The following is a 23,562-nucleotide window of genomic DNA, read 5'->3' on the forward strand; positions in this document are numbered from 1 at the left end:
TGGTCAGTCCATTCAAGAGGAGAGTCAGGTCTCAAAGCCATTTCAGGAACTGGTAAATCCTACAACCCACAATGAAATTAATGTCAGTGTCTCTTTTTAGGGGTAGATATTGAAAGAAAGGAAACTGGCAAGAATACATACTATTTTCTGTGAAACAATAACGCAGAGATCTTCTGGACTGTTTGTCTGAAGATCCCACCTGCCTCTTCTTCCAAACAGGTGGCCTATTGCAGACAGCTACCACAACAGTGACCATGCTGGTCTGCCTGCTACTCGTGACCTGGCTCTCAGCTGGCTTCTCATCCATCCTGAGACAGAGCTCACACATTCCTGTTGCTCTCGCCACAAAGGGCAGCTCCTCCCCATCGCTGTCCTTCCTTAAGAGCCTGTATCCATCCATTGCAGCACTCTGTGTGAGCTATCCCACCAGGTCTCTGTGATCCTGATAAGATCAGAGCCTTTGAACTGCAAACAGACCTGATTCCTCCTGCTTCTTCCCCACGATTTCTGCAGACCGGCACTTGAGATGCTGATTTCTTAGAGAAAGTAAGGTATCTGCCCCCCCACACTGGCCTGTAGGGCCTGCTTTATTTGTGTGAACAGACCTGGAGTGAGTCCACTGCACCTCTCTTCCATTAAGAGATTTCTTCTGCCCACATCACCTTTCACACTCTTGACTGCCAACTTGGCCCACCGCTTCCTCACGCGGCTGCAGGATGTCCTGCCCGTCCCCACATCATTCCTAACTGGCCTAGTGGTCAGGCTGGTTGGGCTCTGACCAGTCACTTGGTAGTTACCAAATGACTGCGCAGGGTTACTTCAGCAGGAGCTTGGGCATGGGGAAGTGGCATCTCCTTTTAAAAGCAGAATAGTTATTTTCCATCAAGGCAAAAGCATGAAGTGGCAGGACATAACCTGCTATCATTTACTGTCTCCTTTTACATTTCCAAATTTGCATGTGTTGCTAATTGTGTGTTATTTGGCAACATGGGAATCCACTTCTATGTCATATTATTAAAGAAGAGACTATTACAGAGACATACAGGTCCATAGTACCAGCTAGAAAGTCATTGATAGCATCACACAGGTAAGACACAGAAAAACCTATTAATTCAGCCTGATATTTCTCTATATTTTTGCAGGGGTGTTGTTCAAGGCAGCTCTCTGGGTCATGTTCCACATTAAGGCTTTCTACAGGCTCTAGATCAGTGCTACTAGTTGAGCTCAATTTAATATTTCATTTTAAATAAACTTATTTGTAAAAATTCTGCCCACATTTTCCTATTAATTTCCATATAAATAAATTACTTTTCTTAATGTCACCAAAGGACAAGGCAAAAAAAGTGTTTGGAGGGTGGGGGTGGCAGAGAACTGAAATTTTATCACAGAAATGGAGGTAACAAAAGCCAATACCAAACGGAATCACTAAGATTTAACTGGTCCCATCAATGCAATTTCTTGAGAAAGCTGAGTAACAAATTACATGCTTCTCAAATGGAGGGGAAATACTTGACAGCTTCCATGTGGTAGGACAGGAGTATTGTAGTGGAGGCTTCATGTTTCTTATCCCATAGCCTACTATTTCTACAGAAAGCTCTCACTGTACTTTGGCATATTCTGCTCAGCAGCTCAGTTAAACATACCTTGTCATAGATGATCTCATCTTGAACCATGTACCAAATTGTGCTCTTGCAGCAAAATCCCACTTGAATGAAAGCAGGCACAAAGAACCTCCCTTTACCTCTAGTGCATTAGCGTAGCAGTTGTAAAGATTAGAGCCAAAACTGACCTTGAAGAACCTGACCAGCAAGGCAATAGTGAGCCAAAGGCAGGTTTCTACATATGTGTCTTTTCAATCGGGCAGATTTCAAATATAAAAGAAAGTCATAAAGAAACAAGGAAGCAGCAGAAGGCATATATACATATATTTATATATTGTCAGCCTCAGGAGGTAACAGAAGTAACAGGAAAAAAAAGTAAAAAAATAAGCTAGCTCTGATAGTCACATTTAAATCTCCTCACTCTTTATTGCAGCTAAGGAAGCGCTCAAGGGAGGGGTCAGCAATGTTTGCAGTAGTTAACAGCACAAATTACATCAGAAGAGATCTTAATCATATCCTTAAATCATCTAAATCTCATAATAGTTTCTTAGAACTACTTTTAGGAATGAAAAAACGCCCTTCTGTGAAATTTATGACCCAAGTTTTTCACTTGCAGAACTGAAGTAGACATCCAATAGCCCACACTGGATTTTATAGCTACCCTTGAAGGATGTAATGAGCAGATGTTCTAACTAAAGCACCTGGCTCAGAAGCACATTTGTCACAGCCACTATCTACAGGCAGAGAAAGTCAGTAGAACCTGTGCACATCAAGTACTCTTTTTACTGCTCAGAATATACACACACCAGATAATTGCACAATTCTGCCTTTCTCTAGGGACTGAGGTGCAGGTTGCTCAGAAGATGAGCTTTGTAACATTCAGTTTCTCCCAGAAACCCCTGGAGTGCTTTGTGCTGGGATTTTATGTACCATAACAACAGGCCAGGAACAGAGCTGGGGAAAAGTGGGGAAAGAATAAAGTGAAAACTGAGACTGAATATCAAGAACAGTAAGTCTTATTAATCTACAGGATATGGCTCAACAGTAATTCACACAAAGCCTCAATTATTTAACTTGCAACTTTATTTTGGTGTAAGTCATTGGTATAAAGTTTAATATCTAATTATACAGATACTGGGGACTTTCAGGGAAGCTTATTTTGTCCTTTTTAGTGTCTTTTGCCATTTAGTCCTCAGGCATGTTTCAAGAGGACTAATACTATATGTGTACCTTAAATTTCTGTACAAAAGCACTTCAAGCCTTTGTTTTGTTCTTCTGAGTAGGATGCCAAAACATGCATATTATAGACAATATCATGGTCAAGGAAATGTTTCCCCTTTTTAAACGAAGGCAGTTAAAACCCCAGGAATATCAACTGAGTAATTTGGAAGAGTAAAAAGGCTTCCTCAGCGCTCATTTATTCTTTGAGCAAGTAAGACACACCCTCTTGGAATTACCAATTTGATTGCTGTCTGCATTGAAAAGACAAAGATTGTCCAAGACAGCATTTAATTATGTACATTTCATAATGCCACTAACTCATCCACTTCTGAATAAGAACTCGTCAATGTTAAGAACTGTGTAAACCCACATGCAAAAATTGCCATAGAATTTTTTAAATAGAACCAAATTGGCAAGTTTTTGGAAAGGATATTTCAATGTTTTAAAAAAAAGTCTATTAAAATGAGCACTTCAAGTAACTTAAATATCTTCAGCAAACATGTCCAGCAAGAGACTCTTCGTAAAAGAAATTGTTCTTAGAACAAAAAGCTAACAAATGGCTATTTAGCCACTAATTTTTCAACACAGTGGTGGGTCTGTGTGAAACAATTTGTAATCTAAATAAAGCGAGTCCATTACAATGTTAAAAAACATACATTAAGCAGGACTGATTAACTATTGCATTTCTGTATTTACAAAAGTGCTTAGCATAACAAAATTACCTAAAAAAATATAAACTTTACCAATATCATTTGGTTCTATGTGTGCTCCTAGACCTGCACTTGGAAAAAATAGTATTTACACTGTTAGATTTAGATAAGTTTCCTATAATTTTTAAAGACATTTAACAAAACTCCCCCCCCAAATGGACCCCTATCTAAGTCAATGCATTTTATCTGGCTCATCACAAACAGAGCAGGAGCAGATCCTTGAGTACTGATCAGTACAAACAATTCTAGCCATTATCTGTGGCATTAGACCCCAAAACTGGCTGCCGACAAATTGGGCAAGTGGAGTTTTCAGAAAGCCAGCGATCAATACAATGAATATGAAACTCATGCATACAAGGTAACTGCCTTAGTTTATTCCCTGTTGCATATTCATTAATGCAAACACTGCACGTTTTACTCCGTTCGCTTTCAGTGTGAATATCCCCATAGTTCCGTGTAGAAAGATTGTCAATCTGCTCTTTGGTTAAACCTCTTAAGCGATCATCATCATCATCTTCATTCAGCAGGAAGAAATGGGCGAGTCGAAGGATGGGCAGCGTTCCGTTCTCCACTAGGTTGTTTGCATCTTGAGACTGCCTGTTATCTTGGCTCTCATGATTGCGCCCAGAGCGTTGACTACCACCCCTCTGTCCATTTCTTCCCCTCCTGCCTTCCACTGCATGTCCATTTCTAGACGAAACCTCACTTGGGACACTGCTGTTTGCTGAGCTTGAGTTATTCTGTGCATCTGCTAAGTGATGACCGCCTCTTTGTACTTCTGAATTAGATTCAGTTTCCATTAAAGAACTCAGTTCTCCAAAGCCTGTCATTATCTGTCTAAGGATTGATCGAAGAGCCACTGATGAAGGTTCCCCAAGCCCAGTTTCTGAAATCCGACGAAGAGGTATCCGTATAGTGCTAACGTAGGTCCGAATACCCGCGCGTTCTGATCGCGATATCGTGCGCCGAAATCCCCCACTGTCACTTTCAAAGGTAACAGTGTTTTCTGACATTCCTACTCTAGAACGAGTTCTACTAGCAATGCTGTCCCGGTCTCTGTTTTCTCCAGGACGAATTCTTCTCACCTGAAGATCTAGTGTAATTGTCGGGTGCCTTCTGACAGCAGCTACTGGCCTACTAGATTCTTCCTCTTCCGAAGTTATTCCTAAGGACGGGGCTAAGGAAGGCTGAGGAGCCTGAGCGTTACCTCTTGCTTGCTCTTCAGTAGGCTGTGGAGAAGCCTGAGCTGTTTGTCTCCTACTTCTGTTAACCTGCTGTGCATCTCTATCCTGCCTCTGACCACGTTCCTCAGAATGAGCAGTATCATCTTGCCTTTGCAGTGGGGAGCGGCTTCGACTACTTAAGGTAGACCTCAGCCGCAAAATTTCTAGTCTTTGGTTTGTATTCATCCGGACATTAGTTCTAGCTCTACCCCTTCTAACTCCTGCAGAAGCACCTCTTTCTGCTGTTTCTCTTGGGTCACCAGCAGCCGCAGAATTATTTCGTGTACTATTATTTGTCTGGCCTGCCAGCTCCCTCGTTCTGCTCCTGAGCCTCCGCGAGACTGCATGAGAGACTATTTCTGACCTTAGTGCCATGGCACGTCTTAAAAGCCTGGTCCTTGCAGGTTCGTTGTTTGCCTCTCTCGCAGCCATGCTCCTTGTTCGTGGGGCTACTGAACTGGCAACTAGCTGACGCCTTCTTTCTACGTACAGTCTGGTAGCATCTATATCAACGTACTCCTCCCCAGCTGTTTCAAAACTATTATGATCATGATTTATATTGATTTCAAGACTAAAGCGAAACTCCCCACTGTTTGGATTCGTTCGACTCACAGCTCTCCAGGTTTGGTTCCCACTCTGTCCGCTGCGAGTGGCATTTCCTGTGCGACGAAATGTGTTAAGCCATTCAAGCAAAGAGTCGCCATTTGAGTTTTCCCCAAGAACTTCAGAATCTGAGAGAAACAAAGAATTGCAAATATTGATACAGCTGCATGGCACAATGCACTCCAAATTCTCTACTCCAAATCCTCTTCACTTGCTGGGCTCCAATTTCAGACACGATACAGTAGCAGGGCACCTACCTTGCTATGCTGATGTACAAAAATATTCTCTATGAAAAAATGTCAGCAAAACTCACCAGTTCAACCTAGAATTTTTGTCTCACCAGCACACTCACAGAGAAATGAATACACCCAGATGGCGTCTTATGAGCCAGTGTTCTGATTCAGGTGGTCCAAAGATAGTTGTATTTGTCAAATACCTGCCCCTTGCTGAAGTTATCAGCTAGGGAATATTTTAACAACTCATTTTGATACAGCAGGGAAAAGAATAATAAGTCTTGTCTTCTTTTGGAAAACATTTTAAAGAATTGTATCTATAAGCAGTAGAATAAACAATCACAGAACCATTAAGGTTGGAAGGGACCTCTGGAAATAATCTAGTTCAACTCTGCTGCCAAGGCAGGGTCACCTAGAGCAGCTTACACAGGAACGTGTCCAGCTAGGATGCACGGTTTGAACAGATTTTCTCCTTTTGTGCAAATATACTCTCTTCCTATTACAATACCCACAGCTCCATTTTCAAACCTCCACTAACTACAAGCTCAGGAACAGATACAAGTGTTGTGGTTAGGGCTAACCATGTGTATAAATCAGACCAGTTGTCATGACCACAGTGAAGATTTTTCCCTTGAAGGGATCAGATTAAGTTCTCCCTACTCCATCATCTCTCAATGTCCAGGAAACCTCCAAGAACTTTGATACCTTAATTTCTGAGCTGCCAATTCTTCTCCTAAATCTGACTAGAACTGGCCAAATGATTAAGCCAGTATTTCTGGGGAATTGAAGACATTAAATGCAAAAAACACAAGCCTCGCTTGACTAAAACAAATGGAAAAGAAACAACAAAAGTGGCAAAACAGTGAAGAGATTAACTGTTTTCCAATTAACTTCCTTTCCAACTGCTCTAATACATGATAAAAACCTCTAAGAACTGAAAAATTAGTATTTTTTGTGCTATTACATTTACTAACAAAGCAAAATGAGGGGAAAAAGAGCAAGTAATTTGTGATTAACATAAACAAGTTTTCATCAAGTATTTCAAGTTTGGTTTGGTAGCATTAGGAAATCTCTCTTACTTTTAAACAATACCCAGAGACACATTGAAAAAAAGCAAGAGAAATGAGTCTCTCATATCTTTACAGAACTGTATTTATGCACCACATACTATGTGTCTACATATATGAATGAAGAATGTTTACCTCCACCCGTTCTACCTTCACCTTCTCTGTTATCCAGATCAGACTGTGATGTCAGACGCTCCTTAGCCCCCTCCAAACGTTGCTGCAACTCTTCTGCTGTTATTTCTCCTGAATTAATTTACATTTTGATAACACTGTTAGATAAGACACTATTACTGCCTCAACACAGCCATGCAGAAATAACATTTTCTATCTTGAATGAAAATCTTCAGAGGACAGATAAAACTGATGAAACCAGAAAGAAAACAACACTAACGTGAGATTATAATGCAGGTATCAGAGGAAGTAGGTAGTGGGGTGGAAGAAAAACATGCTGAATATGTCAAGAGTATGCCAGCTTCCAGCAACAATTCAGAGGGCCCCAAAATTGCCACATATCAACAGACATACTGTAGTGTACTGAATGTCAATTATCTGGGTTTAGACACTCAAATGCAGCATCTTTGTATAAAGGTGAAGTGTTATACTGTTGTTCCATACGGAGGATTTTTTCCTTTCTGCAAAGCCACAGAAGTCAGGCTGCTTGAGTCACACTACCACACCTGGTGCCTAACAGCAGGTGTGTTGCTCCACCTTACGCCTCTTCTACTGAAGGTATGCATATCTTACCAGGAGTGCCAAGCAGGTTTCGGTCCCTCATTAACCTGTAGTCCTCCTCGTTGAGTTCGTTAATGAACTGGTAATAGGCCTCCTCCCTGCTGAGGCGCTCCAGCTGCCGCTGTCTCTCACCTTCGCCGTGGCTGCGCTCTCGTGAAGGCGCCTGCTCATTGCCATTTCCTGCACGGTGTCGGGAGCGATCCATAATGATAATGCCAAGCTGTCCTGGACAAAACCAGAAGATTAGACTGCACAGGAATTACAGGAAGAATTTACCTAATTTACAGTAAAACGTTCCCAGCATTTTCAAATGAATTAGTTTATTAATAGCTAAAGATGATTAAGGTGAACCAAGCTCCACATTATTTGCCAAGACACCAGTGTAGTTTATTATGCAAACATGTAAATACTTCTAGCTTGCTGAAAAATAGTTTCAAGCCCCCTTCCTCACTGAAAGGGCATACTGGTTGGTATGGCAACTTTAAAATAAAAATGTAATGACAGATTTTTTTTTTTAGCTAAATAAGGATATTCTAGAAAGTTAAAGGAATGAACATAAAATTTATGTCCTTTCTCCCAAGTAAAATACAACAGTAGTGTGGAGTATTTTAAAAGCTGAAGTATAGTTAAAAACATGGTTCTCTGATTATTGGACTGCAATTACCCGGTGTAAACTTGTGACAACCCCAACATAAGACTGTATTTAGTATTTCCATCAGTAATATCCCCCACATAGCATACAGCCTACAGATTTATTTTTGGGGGAATGACTCTTCTGACATTCTTACATTATTTGCATATTTTCCTTGCATTCTCTAATCCAAGGACTAGCTAGCAAAGGGATACTCATCTCCAGAAAAGGGGTGTAAAAGGGATGGGCCATGCTTTAGCCACAGTTCTTCATCACTTACCAAATACTGAACCAGTGGGACCACACTGTTAGAAGGCAAGAATAACCTTCCATTGTCAAAGAGGCATCATCTCCATTGCTTTCTGTGTCATTACCACCTCTCTCTGGCTAGGAATCAATCCAGGGCAAATCAGTGCTCAGACCACTCCTCAACTTTTCTATTTTCTGAAGGAAACCTGTTCTTCCACTCTCTATTTGAAAGAGGATAAAGTGTCCTTTCAATTGAGCTGCCTGTTTAACAAAAGGCACCTGCTGAGGCAGACACCTGACAAAAGAGACCACTTCTCTAAAGAGATCATCAGGCTAAAAAGCTCAAATCACACTGCATCGTTCTGCTTGCACGTGGATAAATGCCTTTCTTTTCTGTTTGTTTGCTTTTTGTCAATTCACATACACATAAAAGTCACTTCAAGTTTAAATTATGGGGAAAACACAGAAAACAGCATTCTAAGCACACTCCTGATCAGTAATTAGTCTTCACAGGACAGGTAATGAGACAACAAACAGACCAAATCAACTGACTATTAGAAATACAGAAAAAAAAAAAGCCAATCTTTATCAATACTGCAAACAGATACAAAAAATGAGAAAATGTATTTGTCAACAGCAGAAGCTGGCATACATTTAATATACCTTTCTTATGTTCTTTGTGGGATCCATTTTGATGTATCCTTGGTTTCATTATTTCCACACCTCATGTTACTTCCCCCCACCAGCCCCTGCCCCAGGTAGCTGCACTTCTAAACACTTCTTCCAAATCAATCATCTTCCTCCTGTGTCCAAAACTACATTTTGATGCATTTAAAAATCTTTTCTTCCCGCTCTAACTCAAAATAAATTAAATCTGAGTATCTTCCCTTCAAGACATTTTTCATTCCCGTATTTTTTTTTTTTAAATCACTGTTGCCCTCTTTGCTCAGCCTCACAAGCTGTAGATAACTGCTGACTTCGATTTCCCACAAGGGGTATGTTCAAATCAGGTCACTTCTCATATCACACTTCTAAACACAAATTTCTCATCCAGCTCTTCCTCTCACTACCCCCATTTCCTCATAACAAAAGCAGTTCCCACCCAACCCCCAGCCCCTCAGTTAGCACGTTCATTACCTTGACTACACCCATCATGACTATTACCATGAAAATCCCCAATCCATACTGCACTGAATACTGAAGTTCCTCTCTCCCAGGTGACTTACAACTTGACACAGGTGCAGCGGGGAGGGGATTGTTAAAATCAATTCAGTTTCACTTGAGGTTGTTATTTAGACAAATGCCTTAAAACAGCATGTGGCTGCTGGTTCGACAATGACCATACCAAGTCAACCGACTTCCCAGGTACATCAGTGTATTGCTGCACAGAAAAAAAATGCGATACATATTCTTAAGAAGTCCACCACATGTAGTCCCCCTCAACCTAAATTTAAAGTGTTGTTCAAAAGAGAGGTTCTTTAGTTTTCAGCTATCATCCACAGAAAATCTGGAAATCTCTTTGATTTTGTAGGTAGTTAGGGAAAAAAAACCCTCTTTTGTTGACAACTGTATGGTAGGATGATTAGTCACACTCCTTAAATGACTCACTTAGAAACAGTAAGAAGTGTGAAGTGTTCGGTTGTCCCATCTGTTTAACATAACTCCATGGATGACAACTACTATCCTTACTTATCAAATGCCATCAAAACGAAGTACTTTGACACCTAAAATGTTTTAGAGTTGTGAAAGTTGAAGGGTATTAACTGCATCAAAAATGAGGTACTTTGCACTAGAATATTTCAGAGTATTTAAAAGATGAAGGGTATTAACTACTAAGATGCAAAAAACTGAAATCGAAATCCACTTATGACTCGGATTACTCTTCGTTTGCAAAGAGGTAGGGGCCACATGCCAACAGCTTACGTTTTCTAGAATTTTCAACCTAAGACTTACTCCATTAGTTCTCCATTCATGGTTACTCTGGACTATTCCTTGAAGTTTACGAATATTTTTTTAAGATATACCTTATGCTTTTAGGTTTTAGCCTGTTTCCCTGAAGTACTACCCCCGGTTCAATTAGGTACTCATTTTCTGAAAGACTACCACCTGATTGCAAGGCGACTACGGAGTTAAACTGAGGAAGCCTCCTCGAGCCAGAGGGCTATTTAGCATTTCTGTCACACCGCAGCCTCCAGGCAGGATGATCTCACCGACTTCGGGAATAAAAAAAAAAAAATAATAAAAAAAATAAAAACAACCCCCAAACCAAACCCAGAAGCCCCCCACGCACGAAGCCTGGGGAAGGAGGGCGGAAGGAGAGAAAAAGGGAGAGTCAGAAGGTAGTGAAGACACAGCCCCCGGGACACCCAGAGCGACCCAAGCCGAGGGCCTGAGACTGTCCGCCCGCCCCACCCCCACCCCAGGCCGGCAGCAGGGCCTGCAGACGCCAGTGCCGCGCCAGGCCCCCCCCAGGGCAGGGCAGGGCAGGGGTCGGGCCGTGCCCCCGGGCCGCGGAGCCACGAGGGCTCCGGGGACTCCGCGAGCCCTTGGGCCCGGTCCTGCCCGGCCCCCCCGCCTGTTGCCGGGGGGACGGGAGCGCCGTGACTGACGGGGCTCCCGCCCAATCCCCCGGCCGGCCCGCGGCCGCCGACCAATCGCAGCAGCGCCTGGCAGCTCGTGCCCTCCTGCGCCTCTCCCCCCGGGCTGCCCGGCCCGGCCCCGACACCGACCGCTCCGGCCGGACCCGCGCCCTGCCCGAGCCCACGGCTGCCCTGCCCGCGGCGGGCCGCGTCACCCGCTGCGGCAAACCGGGGAGGCACCCATGCCGCCGCCTGCCCCGGTGGGGGGAAGCCTGCCGAGAGCGCAGCCGGGGAGACCCGAAAGCCCGTCCCTGCCTGCTGACCGGCCGGCTCAGCCCCGCGCCGCGCTCTGCGCCCCGTCCCTCCCAGCGGCAGCAGGAGCCGCCTCCGCCGGGACACCGACCCTGGGTGTGCGAGCAGGGCGCGCTCCAGCTCCAATTGCGGTCCGGGTGCCGGCTCCAGCACCGATTGCGGTCCGGGTGGCTGCCAGCGCTGCAGGCGCAGGTTCCGCTCGCGAGTGAGGGGCGGGCCCCACCTGGAGCCCCGCCCCCTCGCGCGCACGCGTGTTGGCACCGTGTAATAACTTACATAAGGAATGACATTTTGGAGTCGGTGTTCTCTCTGCTGCTTCCTTGCCAGGCCTCCTGCGGCTTTAGATGGGACGCTTTTCCTTTTTCCGTGACCTTGCCTCCCTTTCTTTTATTTTCTTTCTGTTTACGTTTCCTTCTGCAGGAATCTCCCACTGAACTTTTTCTAAAACGTTCAGAAAATTAATTGCTCGGTGCCGTCACCTGTCTCAAGCCGTGATTTTAGTAATTTCCATTTGGAGAGCCTTAGGCAGAAGTTCTCCCACGCGAGGTGCGGAACCTCTCACAGAATTTTGCGCGTTCTAGTTGCGGATGCACTGAGGGCACCCACAAACTCGCTGTCCCGCAGTTGCCTGGGCAGATCTGTCTCTACACGCGCTGGAAGCTGCCACGCTGTGACAGCGGAGCGCGTTTCACATCTTGCACAAACTCTCCGAACCGGCAAAATGAAGGGATTGCGCCAGAAGGGTTCTTCTATGGAAAAGCACCTCATCCCTCTCATATCCAAACTGCTCCTTGTGTTCAAACTGGCTTGCAGAAATAAACAGAGTTTGCGTATTTTCCGTGCAACTGGTCTCGATACAAAGGAACACGACCCCAGTAATGAATGAGGTGGTAGGAAGGGCTCAGGGCCGCTTCCTAGGAAGATACTTTCACACCACACCCAGGATTTCTTTATTCTGCTTAAGGGAAAGAGTTTACACAAGCGTTATGTTTAGATTTGGTGGTACTTTACATTCCTGTTCTGCCATTAGATGGTTTCCATGAGACAAACTCACGGCTGGGATGCATTCTTATCAACGAAGCCAGATCAGGAACTACTCCTTGCCCACTGCATTCAGAAAATGGTAACTTCTTTGTTTTTCATGTGCCTTGCCAGAGTATAAATAATTAGTATTCTATTATGATTCACCTTGCCTGAGGCAGTTAAAATATGTCCTTCCTGAAGATCAATTTTACTTTCATAATAGAAGTCAGACTATATATATATATATATATATATATATATAGGTGTGTGTACATATGTATATAGTAGTGCATGGATCCCTTGAAAATTCAGTTTCTTCCCACAACTATTTTTGGTGCTGGTTTTAGTAATCATTGTTCCCCAATCAAACACTACATCTTCTCTAGTATCAAGCCCACATACAGACTGTTCATCCAGAAGGAAGTTATTATTTAGATGGGTGAATAAACGTGTATTTCCATACCAAAACCTGGCACTGAATTAGTTTATTTTCCACTGACCTGTTCTCCAATGCAGAATTTGGTGTTCATGTCCTGTTCATAGTGATATTTCACAACAGCACGCTATAACTAAGTAAAGTACTTGTTCATTTTATGCTGTGTTGTTAATACAAAATGACAGGAGTAGATCTTTCTTAGAATATTATTGCATTGTAGCAATGCTTTCCACACTGAAATACTCTCTTTGCAACTATAACAAAAATAGCCTGTGGAGGGCAGCAAACCTCAGGCAATTATTAAGTTTTGTAATAACAAAGAATCTGAGAACCTGGATTTAATGTGATCGTTCAGTCTTTTAAGTTCTTTAGAAAGTAGCTCTGTTCTATTATATTTTATTGTTTGATATAAGTAAGGCAGGGCCGCATAATCGGGCTTTTAAAATTGGATCTTAGTATGTCCAGGTGACACCACAACGGTGACATGAAGTTGATTTGCTTGAGAGGAACTTGGACAGGCTGGAGGAATGGGACATCAGCAACCTCATGAAGTTCAATGACGACAAATGCAGTCCTCCATCTAGGAGTGACCAGCCCTCTGGGACAATCCTGAATGGGAGCTTTACTGACTGTCTCTGCTGGAAATGTTGGAGCATCCTGGTGGCAGTGGTTAAAGAGGATCAAGATTTCACCCCAGCAGCCATTAGCTTGGAGAAGAGAAGGCTGAGAAAGGATCTTATCAATGTATATAATGTGTCAAAAGGATGGGGCCAGGCTCTTTTTGGTGGTGCTGAGCAATAGGACAATGGGTGATGGGCAGAAACCAATGCACAGGACATTCCACCTGAACATGAACAAGAACTTCCTCACTGTGCAGATGACTGAGCACTGGAACAGACTGCTGAGAGATGTTGTGGAGTCTCCTTCCCTGGAGATATTCAAAAAGTTGTTGGGACACAACCTTAGTTAACGTGCTCTAGGGGACCCTGCTTGAGCCAGGAGGTTGGACCAGATGACCCACTGTGGTACTGTCCAAGCTGGCCCATTCTGTGATCCTGTAAACACAGAAAAATGATTATCAGGACATGACTGGGAAGTGATTACTTCCCTTTACATGGCTCTTGTTTGCCTGTATGTGGAATATGATGCCCAGTTTGGGGGTCTCCAGTAGAACAATCCTGATATGGAAAATTCCTGACAAATTGGAGTGAATTCTGCTGAGAGCACTGAGGGGCTGGAGCACTTTGCATGTGAGAGAGGCTGTGGGCCCTAGGGCGTCTTGAAGCTGGAAGAATGGGCAGCCTGCCAGTACTGACAGGGAACTTACTGGAAAGACAGAGGCAGGATTTGTATTGAGAGAAGGACAGAAAATTTCACCTGGAGGATAGTCAGGTCCAGAGAGGCTGTGGAATCTCCCTCCATAGATGCTTGAGTGGACAAACCCTCAAGCAACCTGAATTTAGGAGTAGCCCTTCTCTGAGCAGGATATTGTCCTAGATATCATCCAGAGGTCCCTTCCAACCTGAATATTTCTATGATTACATGAACGAATACAAACTAATATTTAATTGCAGGGTTTCTTTCCCCTCAGGCAAGGCTCTCCTCAGTAAGAAAAGTAACCATGAGTTCATAGTCTGAATTTTCAAGGTTTGAAGAGGCAGAATCCTAGAATCACTTAGTTTGGAAAAGACTTTTAAAATCCAGTCCGAACCATTAACCCAGCACGACCAAGTCCAACACTAAACCGTGTCCCCAGGTGCCACATCTGCATGTCTTTTTAAATACCTCCAGGGATGGTGACAACTGAATCTCTGTCAGGATCATAACGCAGGCTGATTGTTACTGTAGGTGGTCCCAAGTCTGGCAAACAGATGTTTCACTGAATGCAAGCACAACTCTCCTATACAGCACCTGGATCCAAAGCGCTTGCACTCCAGCCAGAATCTGGGATGCTTTATTAGATCAAGTTGATCAACTTTATAGTAAAATATAGTTGAATGGAAAATAATTTTAAAAAAACCCAAACCCAACACATTGCTTTACACTGTTTGTAGAATCAGTACTCTACTTACTGGCATTAAGTAAATTGCGTTTTTAAGTGCTGCTACTATTCAGCTCACTCATCTGCAGGTAAAAAACTGCAAGGTTTCTGAAAAATACCCAGACTGTGCAAGTATGACAGTTTTTCTTTACATATAGAAAAGAAAAAAGCGCCACCACTTGCCTTTAGCTTTCCCTGGACTAAACAAAAAATGGAAGATGTATAGCACTTAACAGGACTGGCACTTTTTCAGTCAATACCAAGCTGGGAACATCTCAGTCACACCACTAAAGAATGTCCCTTTGGGGGTATGGGAAAATTTTAGCAGGTAGCTACTGTTACATGAAAAGTTTTCTGAAAAGCAAAAGTATATTCAAATTTGGCAAATTAGTAAGTGGAATGAGCAGACACTCTAATGGCATGGGGATGTGATTGAGTGTTGTAGGTTATCTACTTATAAAATACAAAGAAAGCAAAAATATAAAAAATGTACTTCTCTGTATTTTTATTCTATTTTTGGAGACTGCAAAACAAAGAGCAAGTAGTTTGTTGTACATTCCCCAGCTATAAGTTTTGCTTCAGAAACTCTGACTCTAGCACCAACAGCATTGCCACAAGCATGCAAACACCTACCAAAACTAGCTTTGCTTTCAGTATTGATGCTCCCATAGCCCAAATGACAGCATCTGCTTCTTGTGACAATCCAACCTTCTTCCCAGACAATCCAGGCTTTCACCTGAAAGACAATTCCCTGAAATACATTCAGAAATGTTTAATGATGTCAGCCTTCCTTGACTACTATCCTGTCTGGTAACAGCTCAGTTTGGTAACTCTCTCCAACACACTGCACATTACCAGTGCTGACATGGCAACAGCGGCTTTCCTGTGGAGAACTCAGCTATCCTTCACAGGTGTGGTAATGTCAAACAAAAAAAAAGTCAAAAGGGTGTGTATTCTGGACATATTAGAAATTACACAAACTTGGATCAGAAGGATATGATAAAGCAAACCATGAATGTCAGGGGAAAAAAGAGAAAGAGGAAAGCTCCAAAAATCCAACTTCAGCAGGATGTGTTAAGCATATACTTTAAAACTGATTCCTGGGAGACCATGAAAGAAGGGAATGAAAAACAGGCAGTAAGAGATAAGAAATCCTATCAATCGAAAGGGCCACTGTGGAGATGGGGACCTGAGAGTCAAGAATACCAGATCCTGGTTTTGTCTGTCTTTTGAAGAGCAGACCCCAAAATGAAATTTTTCCTTGGAATTGTATTACATTGTGACAGATTCTTAAAATAAAGTACAGAAAGTATGCAACTTTCCATGAAACAGAGCTAAAAATTGACCTTGAAATGTCAATATTTATTTCTCATTATAAAAAGAGCCAAAGTGTGCTTTCTATTTCAAATTTCTCTTGAGTCAGGGACCATATGTCTGAATTGGTAAAATCAAACACTGGAGTCAATACAAGTACCTGAAGTGGAAACAGTGTGAAGGTGCAGCAGATTTACAGCTACACTCATTCTGGAAGGCATACAATTCAAATTAGTAAAACTAAGGAAAGAAACATTTGAAGCAAACTTGTAAATATTCTTACAAAAGGACCAACAATCTGGAAAAGAAGCTATCTCAGTTGTGGTTTTGACTTCTCAGAGTGTGTCAAAGTATGGAATTCTTTCCAAGTGTTTTATGCAAATGTGAAACATAGCACAGGTCGTCACAAAACGAATCTGGATTGTCTATTCTTGTTTTCCTTCATGATCTCTTTTCTTTCTAAGCAGACATTGTTTGTCTTCCACACCCTGCAATGTTTCAGCTCAGGACGGACTAATCCCAGCCATTAGTTACCATGCAATGATTGGATCTGTGTGGAGGAGTTTGGATGTTCATTGCCTCCACGAAAAAGTGATAAATAACGCAAAGAAGAGTATAAAGTTACAGAAGTGTGGATATTGCTACTACCCTTGCTGATAGGACTGAGGGTAGTGAGCAGGCAGGAGGTGCTGTACATGGTGGGTTTGGCCATGCAAGCTTGGTCCCTTACTGTCCCTGAAAGTCCCCAAAGCCAGGCATCCCTGAAAGCAGAGATGGGGCTGAGGTGGATGAACTTTGCAAGGTGGATGGCATCCTCCAGACTGTTTGATCTTTATGGGCTGCTGGGCTGCCCTGACCTGTTTCTGTTTGATTGGTGTCGTGATGTGCTGGGCAATGTTCTTCTAAAATTTAGTTGAGTGCTGGGCAAATAAAGTGTAATTTTGCTGCTTCTCTCAATTGCACTTATTTTTTGTAACACATGCCTTTGCTTTATTTAACATACATAATATCCCTAACAACTACATAGCAACATACTGGAAGTCCGACTGTGGGCATCTGACATGAGTCTGATTGAGTGATTCCAGCTTGAGAGGCAGGTAGAACCCTATCCCAAATTTTCAGGGATCAGTGCTAATGTGTAAATGAAAATGGAGATTTGTAAATGAAAACGGAGATGATTTCAGACCATTCCAGAATATGTTGCTTCTTCTTTTAGGAGCCCCCACATTCTATGATGTCTCTAAGTTAGGGGATTTGAGTGCCCACTTGTTTACTCAATGTGCTGCATTCTTGGCATGCAACGTGAAGCATATGTACATGACAATTAAAAATGCCAAAGCTGGGCTGTAAGTAGAAAGACTGTTGTAGCTTTAGTTTAGTTCCAAGCTGTTTGTTCTAGGAAATTACCGGCTTTGTGTTGGGTGGGTAACCCTGTCAGCCAAGGGAGGAGTCGGGAAATGTCCAGTTACTGGTCACATACAAGGGCCTTGCTAAACGTAACAGTTTTTGTGTTACATCCCGAGTGATCTCAGCAGCCACACAGAGAAGGTTTGTCAGCACTGTGACATGTCTTGAGAGCAGCTTTGGGCACCACAGTATAAGAAAGACATTAAGCTCTTAGTAAGTGCCCAAAGCAAGACAACCAAGATGGTGAAGGAGTGGCTGAAGTCACTTAGTCTGTTCAGCCTGGAGCAGAGGAGACTGAGGGGGAAACCTCATTGCAGTCACAACTTCCTCATGGAGGAAGAAAGGGGAGCAGGAACTGATCTCTTCCCTGTGGTGACCAGTGACAGGACCCGAGGGAATGGCCTGAATTTGTGTTAGGGGAGGTTTAGACTGATTATTAGAAAAAAGTTCTTCACCCAGAGCTTCAACCACCAGAGGGTGGTTTGGCACTGGAACAGGCTCCCCAGGGAAGTGGTCACTGCACCAGCCTGACAGAGCTCAGGAAGTGTTTGGACAATGCTCTCAGGCACACAGTGTGACTCTTGGGGACGGTCCTGTGTAGGGCCAGGAGTTTGACTTGATGAACCTGATGGATCCCTTCCAACTTAAAATACTCTGTGATTCTGTGATTTCGTCCGTGTTCACAGTCGTGGAATTATCTTAATTACAAAGATGCTAACAGATGCTCACAGCAGCACGAACCAACCGCGCTTGCCCTCTCCAGCCTGGATCGAGCCGGGGACCGGAATATTCACCTTAGCCAAGGCCCCGCGATGGGACCCCTCGCTGGTCGCGGTCGCTGCTGATGGTGGGCCCCCCGCCCCCGGTGCCCTGCCCAGAACTACAGCTCCCAGCATACAGTGCGGCTCGGCTTCCCTCCCTCCGCCTGTACTACACCTCCCGGCGTGCGGCTGCGCCCGCAAGGCACGCCGGGACGGGCCCTTCCACGTGGTGCGCTGCCCGCGGCCGGGGAGGTGCCCGCGGTTTGCGACGTCCGTTTGCGGCAGCGCGCGCGGGCGCGGCCCCGAGAGCCCGCCCGGGGACCGGCGGCGGTGCCGCTCCTGGCGCGGAGCGAAGAGAGGGAGGGAGGGAGGGAGCGCCGGGGGTCGGGGCTCGGAGCGAAGGGAGCAGCCCCGCCGCTGGATGTTCCGCGGGGCGGCGCGGGGGCCTCCTCCTCCTTCTCCTCCTCCTGCTGCTGCTGCCGCCGCCCGGTGTGTGCGGCGGGGCGGGGCGCGGCTGCCGGGGGCGGCGGCGGGTCGCGGCGGGCGCCCAAGATGGACTATGACTTCAAGGTGAAGCTGACCGGGGAGCGCGAGCGGGTGGAGGACCTCTTCGAGTACGAGGGCTGCAAGGTGGGCAGGGGCACCTACGGGCACGTCTACAAAGCCAAGCGCAAGGACGGGTGAGTGAGCGAGCGGCGCGGCTCCCCACGGGACCCCCGGCCCGCCCGCGCCCTCCTTCCCCTGCCGCCTGCTGCCCCATGGGCTCGTGTGGCCCCCCCGCTCCCCGCGTTAATGCCATCTCCGGCCCTGCCGATCCCCGCCCGGTGAGCCCCGCGTTATCCCGGCCGGCCGGCGCCTGGTTCCCCGTGGGTCGCGCCGAGCGTCCCCAGCCCCTCAGCGCAGTGCCGGAGTCGTGTTTCGGTACTGGTGGGCTTGGAGAAACAAATTTTGTGCTCGAGGAAAACCCTTTCCTTAATGGATTCTCGTTGTGAGTGAATCAGTGGCCGCTTACAACTGTTCAGCCTGACCATCGGCTTCATAGACGGGTTTTTTTTGTTGTTGTTGTTTGGTGTGGTTTTTTAACAATGCCCTTTTTTTGATATGATTTATTACTTGTAGTCACCATTTTGGGTCGTCTTGCTGGCTGCTTCTCGTGCCTTCGGGGCTTTAGAATGCTTTAAACCATTTTTTGTGTATGACCCGTTCTCGGTATAGACCTGAGTAAATTAATTTCTTGGCATAAACGTTTTAAAGAAAGACCTAATGAAACTGTCATTTAGGTTTCCCTCGTCCGTGACACGGCATCACTTGCTGAACAGCGGAACAATAGGAAGTAGGGAGCAGGAGAAACAGGAGAGGCACGGGTTGTTCCTGTAGCAGGTCCTAAATTTTCAATTACATCCAGTCTTTCTGTTAAAGTCTCACCGCAGTGGTGCTCTGTATGCTGTCGTTCAAATAAGGTGCATTTTAAAAGTCTGGCTATTTTTATGTTGAATAAATAAACTTTTAAAGCAGGCGGTGGTCAGTCATGGCCAAAATACGATCTGGTTGGGTTTACATAAGCTTTTGATTCTAGAAGGAAGTGCTCTGGCTATTATCTAGAGAACAGTTGTAATAGAAATGGTTGCACCTTGTCTTGTCTGTGTCTTACAACACATGCTGATATAACATGCTGATATTAATTGCAGTTACTTCAGCCTGGATTTTGTTTGATGGTAGGAGTCAGGTAACTACCTTTTTCCATAACTTTTGTATTTGGATCCTTCCAACTGTTCATAGGAAAAATTCTTTATCTTGCATGAATTCTTTCTATTCTGGGAGGGCAAGAGGAAAAAACCAGTTCTCCGTGCAATAAGCTGTTACCTCAAGCCTCCTTGTACACCAGTGCCAACGCTGCTGATACAGCCAGCCCTGGTTTCTGTGCTCATACAGAGATCTTGTACATAATAATACAAAAAATAAATCGAGATGCTGAAAGATATGGCTACATTTCTAATGTTTATGTCAGGCTCTTTGCAGCTGTTCAGCATGTTGGACTGCAGCAACGTGTAGGGAATTCAGCATGTCATAGTGCTGAAGCATTTCTAGTGAAATCATCGGTCTGCTTGATGTTGTCTGGGAGAGAGTGTTTAAAAATGCTGGTGGTAGTGCCATTTTGAGAAATTTCAGGAAAAAAATGGAATTGTTTGCTTTAAAAATGGGTAGTTACTCAAAGATGGTTTTAAATCCTCACTCTTGTTGGTGAGTGGGGAAATCAAGGTATGGTATTTGATTAAAGTTTGGGGTAAAAAAAAAGATGAGCAATGTATATTGTCTCATTTTTTCTTTGCTTTGTTGTTCATTTAGTGCTTTGTTACCAATCCCTTTCCATAATACTTCCCATTTGCCTGATTTCTGTAAACTTTTTCTTCTAAATATGCTGTGTAATTGCCCTTGGACAGTCACTAAAATATGTAAGATAGAAACATCCATAGATGCTTTTGTAGCTTGTAATATATTTGTACGTATGTGATCTTAAATTACAAGGGTGGAATTAGGATTGAAGGTTTCATTTACATCCCTTTATCCGGAGGGAATCAATTAAATCAAAGAAGCAAATGTGTAACAACATTTAGTTTTCCTGAAGCTGTGGTAATGTATGGATGTTATGTCTTGTGGTGGGGAGTACCTGCAGCAGCGTTCGGTGTTTGTGTATTAGTACATGCATATATTGAAATAATATTCTTGCATTGTTTTAGTATTCCTCAGATGGTAAGTAGTGATGGGTCAATAATTTTTTTAGCTGCTTCTGGTATCTCTACAGCTCAAATCTTCTTTTTTACATTTCCCGTGAGCTTGCAAGTGTCCTTTAAACTTTGTTGCATGATTCTAATTCTTAATTGAAATAGCACAAGTATTTTAAGATACACATGGTAATTTTTAGAGCACTTTCAAGAGTGGGCTGCAGGACTGCAAATACTTTGTTAACAATATTGGTTCAGCTTTTTCTTAAATGACATCTTCTAGTATGGATGTCTAAGGGATAGAAGGATCACAAAAAAGAACTGAATTTTAGTAATTGGGTTTGTGCAAATGTATCTTCTAAGGCCCTTGGTGATAAAACCCAGTTCAAGAATACTAGGAGCAGTGTCTGTAGTACAACTGCAGTCTTCATTTCTTTTTTTTATTTTACTGCTTTACAGGTTTTACTGCTGCCTCTGAGGTGCAGTAAGGCAATTGAAAACTAGATAGCAGCTGTGTATCCTAGTTCTAGGAAGTTAATTGCATCATTGGAACTACACAGGAATGTTGTGGAGGACAGTTCTTCAGGAATCTTGGAGTGAGAATCCTTCTAATGAGGGAGAGATGTCCTGCAGTATGTGCACTCGTGACCAAATGAGGGTGTAACCAGGGTTTTGTGCCTTGCTCCAAAAAAAAGCCAGTCCAGCCCTGAAGCGCCCTTTGCCACAGGGTGAGGCTTGGGGTCTCTACTGGTCCGTCTCAGAGGATCACCAGGTACAGCTCCATGGGGGTTTCTCACATATTAGCTGCCAAACTTGACCCAACTGAACACCGAATCAGCTGAGTGACAATGTCAGCCATCATAATTGAGCTCTGTCTGGTGCACTGCCTGCAGCAAAATGGTATTTTCAAGTTTTTATTTTAATCCCTTTTATTTTAGGTTTGTGGTCTGCCTATGTGGTTGAATCTTCCTGGCTTTTTATTGAATGATGGTGTCTTTCTCATCAGTGCAGTACCTGCAATGGGCTCTAAAACCTGCTTAGAACAAAGTCTGTGAATTGATGGGGTTTATTTTTATAGCAGAAAGGTGTATGAGGAGGCATTTGACTCTTAATGGCAGACACTGGGAAGGGAGCACAGGCATGGCATGTTGAGCATCAGCCTTCAGATAAAGGAACTGTTGCTCATCTCTAGAGTTGGTAGGATAGTTTACTTTTTTTTTTTGTCCAAAAAATGTCAGTTATTTCCTGCATAAAAGCTGCTTTGCGTGCTCCCTCACGAATGCTATTCAACCCAGATATTAAACCTACCTATTTGATTTATGCTGGACTTGGAAAATATACCAGCAGTTTTTGTTTGGTGAACTAGCATGCAGATTTATTGGTTTTTACTTTTTTTCTCTTCTTTGAAGCTCACTAGGAGCCAAATGCCAGGTATGGGCAGACTGAGGTGGCAGGACGCTGGGGTCTCTCATGCAAGCCTGGCTGCCCAGCTTGTGCAGCACACCAGGTACAGCCCCTCCTGTGGCTGGCACCATGTGCTGAGCATGTGCTAACGTCAAAGCAGTGTGCCCAAGTTTAATGGGATTGGTCTTCCACTGCTTTCTTTGCTCTTCTCTCCCTTTTTGTGATACAGCCACAGTCAGAAATCTGAGTGAGAAGCCTGTTCCGTGGAGCAAAGCTGACTGTTTCAGTGGCAATTTGGAGTGTTTCCAAAGAATCATTTTTCCTGTTTATCGGATGTGGTTTGGATGAGAATAAGAAACTATTGAATGTCCCTGTTAGGCAGTATCTAACTTTTTAATTACAACAGCAAAAAAATTACATAGCTGAAGGTCTGGAACTCTAGAAATGTCCCCCAGTGCTTCACTGAAAGCTTTTCCTAATCTCTTGGAAAGAGACTTGAGTGGTGAGACTGTTGGTGGGAAACCAACACTAAGCAAACTAGTGCTCTCCTAGCTATTGTCAAGAACTGTGAGAAGTGATATTGGTCCCAAACACAAGTGGAATTGGAATTTTTTGTAATTTCAGCTTTTACAGTTCTGTGTAAGTGGGGGAACAGATTGTTTAATTTGAACCTACTGGCACATTGTAATTGGCATTATGAAAATATATCTTGCATGCTTCAAACAGTCAAATCTAATCTACTTTTTTTTTTTCCTTGAGGGTCTGTAGATTTTTCCTTGAGGGTGTATGAGTTGTAAAAGAAACAAAATGGTGGAAATACAGTAGATGTCCAGTAAGTTATTGGGTTGCTTAATCTCTAATATGATATATCATAGTTTCTACAGATCAGTTAAAAGGAGATTGCAAGAATTTTGATTCTCTCTCAAAAGCTCTTGTTTAAAGAGAAACTGAAGGGATGAGGAGTATTTATCTTGGAAAACAGAGAAGGCAGAACTGTTTAAGTTACATAAAATAATGAATGGATTGGGTAATGCGCGAGATTTTTGTGTTATTCTTGTTTCACAGTGTTTGAAGATGGATGATCTGAAATGTTTTTGGAAAACGAAAGAAAATGTTTTAATACATTATAGATAAACTGCATAACCGGTTGTCAAAGGGAAGAGATAAGAGCATAGTGTCTGTTCTGTAATGTTATCAAAACCAGTCACTTCTGACTGTTGTGACTGTAGAAGTTAAGCTGCTCGCTCGGAGATCAGGCCAAGCTCTGCGATGCATGCAGAAGAGCCTGCTTT

The 23,562-nt window shown here is 43.7% G+C and overlaps 2 protein-coding genes across 11 annotated transcripts in view; one reads left to right on the forward strand and one right to left on the reverse strand.

Moving 5' to 3' along the window:
* Positions 1-1,972: 1,972 nt before the first annotated feature.
* RNF6 (ring finger protein 6) lies at positions 1,973-11,376 on the reverse strand. 9 transcript variants are annotated; one of them, XM_082278524.1, is made up of 6 exons: positions 11,253-11,376; positions 10,377-10,483; positions 8,934-9,651; positions 7,403-7,615; positions 6,794-6,901; positions 1,973-5,486 (listed from the first exon to the last, which is right to left on the reverse strand). In XM_082278524.1, the coding sequence occupies exons 3-6, from the start codon at positions 8,980-8,982 to the stop codon at positions 3,778-3,780; spliced, it is 2,079 nt and encodes a 692-aa protein (XP_082134650.1). In that variant the 5' UTR covers positions 8,983-9,651; positions 10,377-10,483; positions 11,253-11,376; the 3' UTR covers positions 1,973-3,777. The 9 variants fall into 9 exon arrangements, with proteins under 9 accessions (XP_082134650.1, XP_082134648.1, XP_082134649.1 ...); XM_082278522.1 differs by lacking the exon at positions 11,253-11,376 and adding an exon at positions 11,173-11,188 and having other exon boundaries at positions 8,934-10,483; XM_082278523.1 differs by lacking the exon at positions 11,253-11,376 and having other exon boundaries at positions 8,934-9,085; positions 9,497-10,664.
* Positions 11,377-18,484: 7,108 nt separating this feature from the next.
* The window catches only part of CDK8 (cyclin dependent kinase 8), a 75,027-nt gene continuing 69,949 nt past the window's right edge, over positions 18,485-23,562 (forward strand). For both annotated transcript variants that reach the window (XM_082277320.1, XM_082277321.1), the window contains exon 1: positions 18,485-18,823. In XM_082277320.1, coding sequence (XP_082133446.1) covers positions 18,696-18,823 — 128 coding nt within the window. In that variant the 5' untranslated portion in view covers positions 18,485-18,695. The remainder of the gene's footprint in view (positions 18,824-23,562) is intronic.

The sequence above is a fragment of the Coloeus monedula genome, assembly GCF_965178545.1.
Source record: "Coloeus monedula genome assembly, chromosome: 3".
Lineage (NCBI taxonomy): Eukaryota > Metazoa > Chordata > Aves > Passeriformes > Corvidae > Coloeus > Coloeus monedula.

Coding starts and splice junctions, on each gene's coding strand:
- RNF6 (XM_082278524.1), bottom strand. CDS start 8,982: ATGAAACCAAGGATACATCAAAATGGATCCCACAAAGAACATAAGAAA. Junction 7,616..8,933: donor CCACAAAGAACATAAGAAAG/GTATATTAAATG, acceptor GGTTTTGTCCAG/GACAGCTTGGCATTATCATT. Junction 5,487..6,793: donor TGAAGGTAGAACGGGTGGAG/GTAAACATTCTT, acceptor TGTTTCTCTCAG/ATTCTGAAGTTCTTGGGGAA.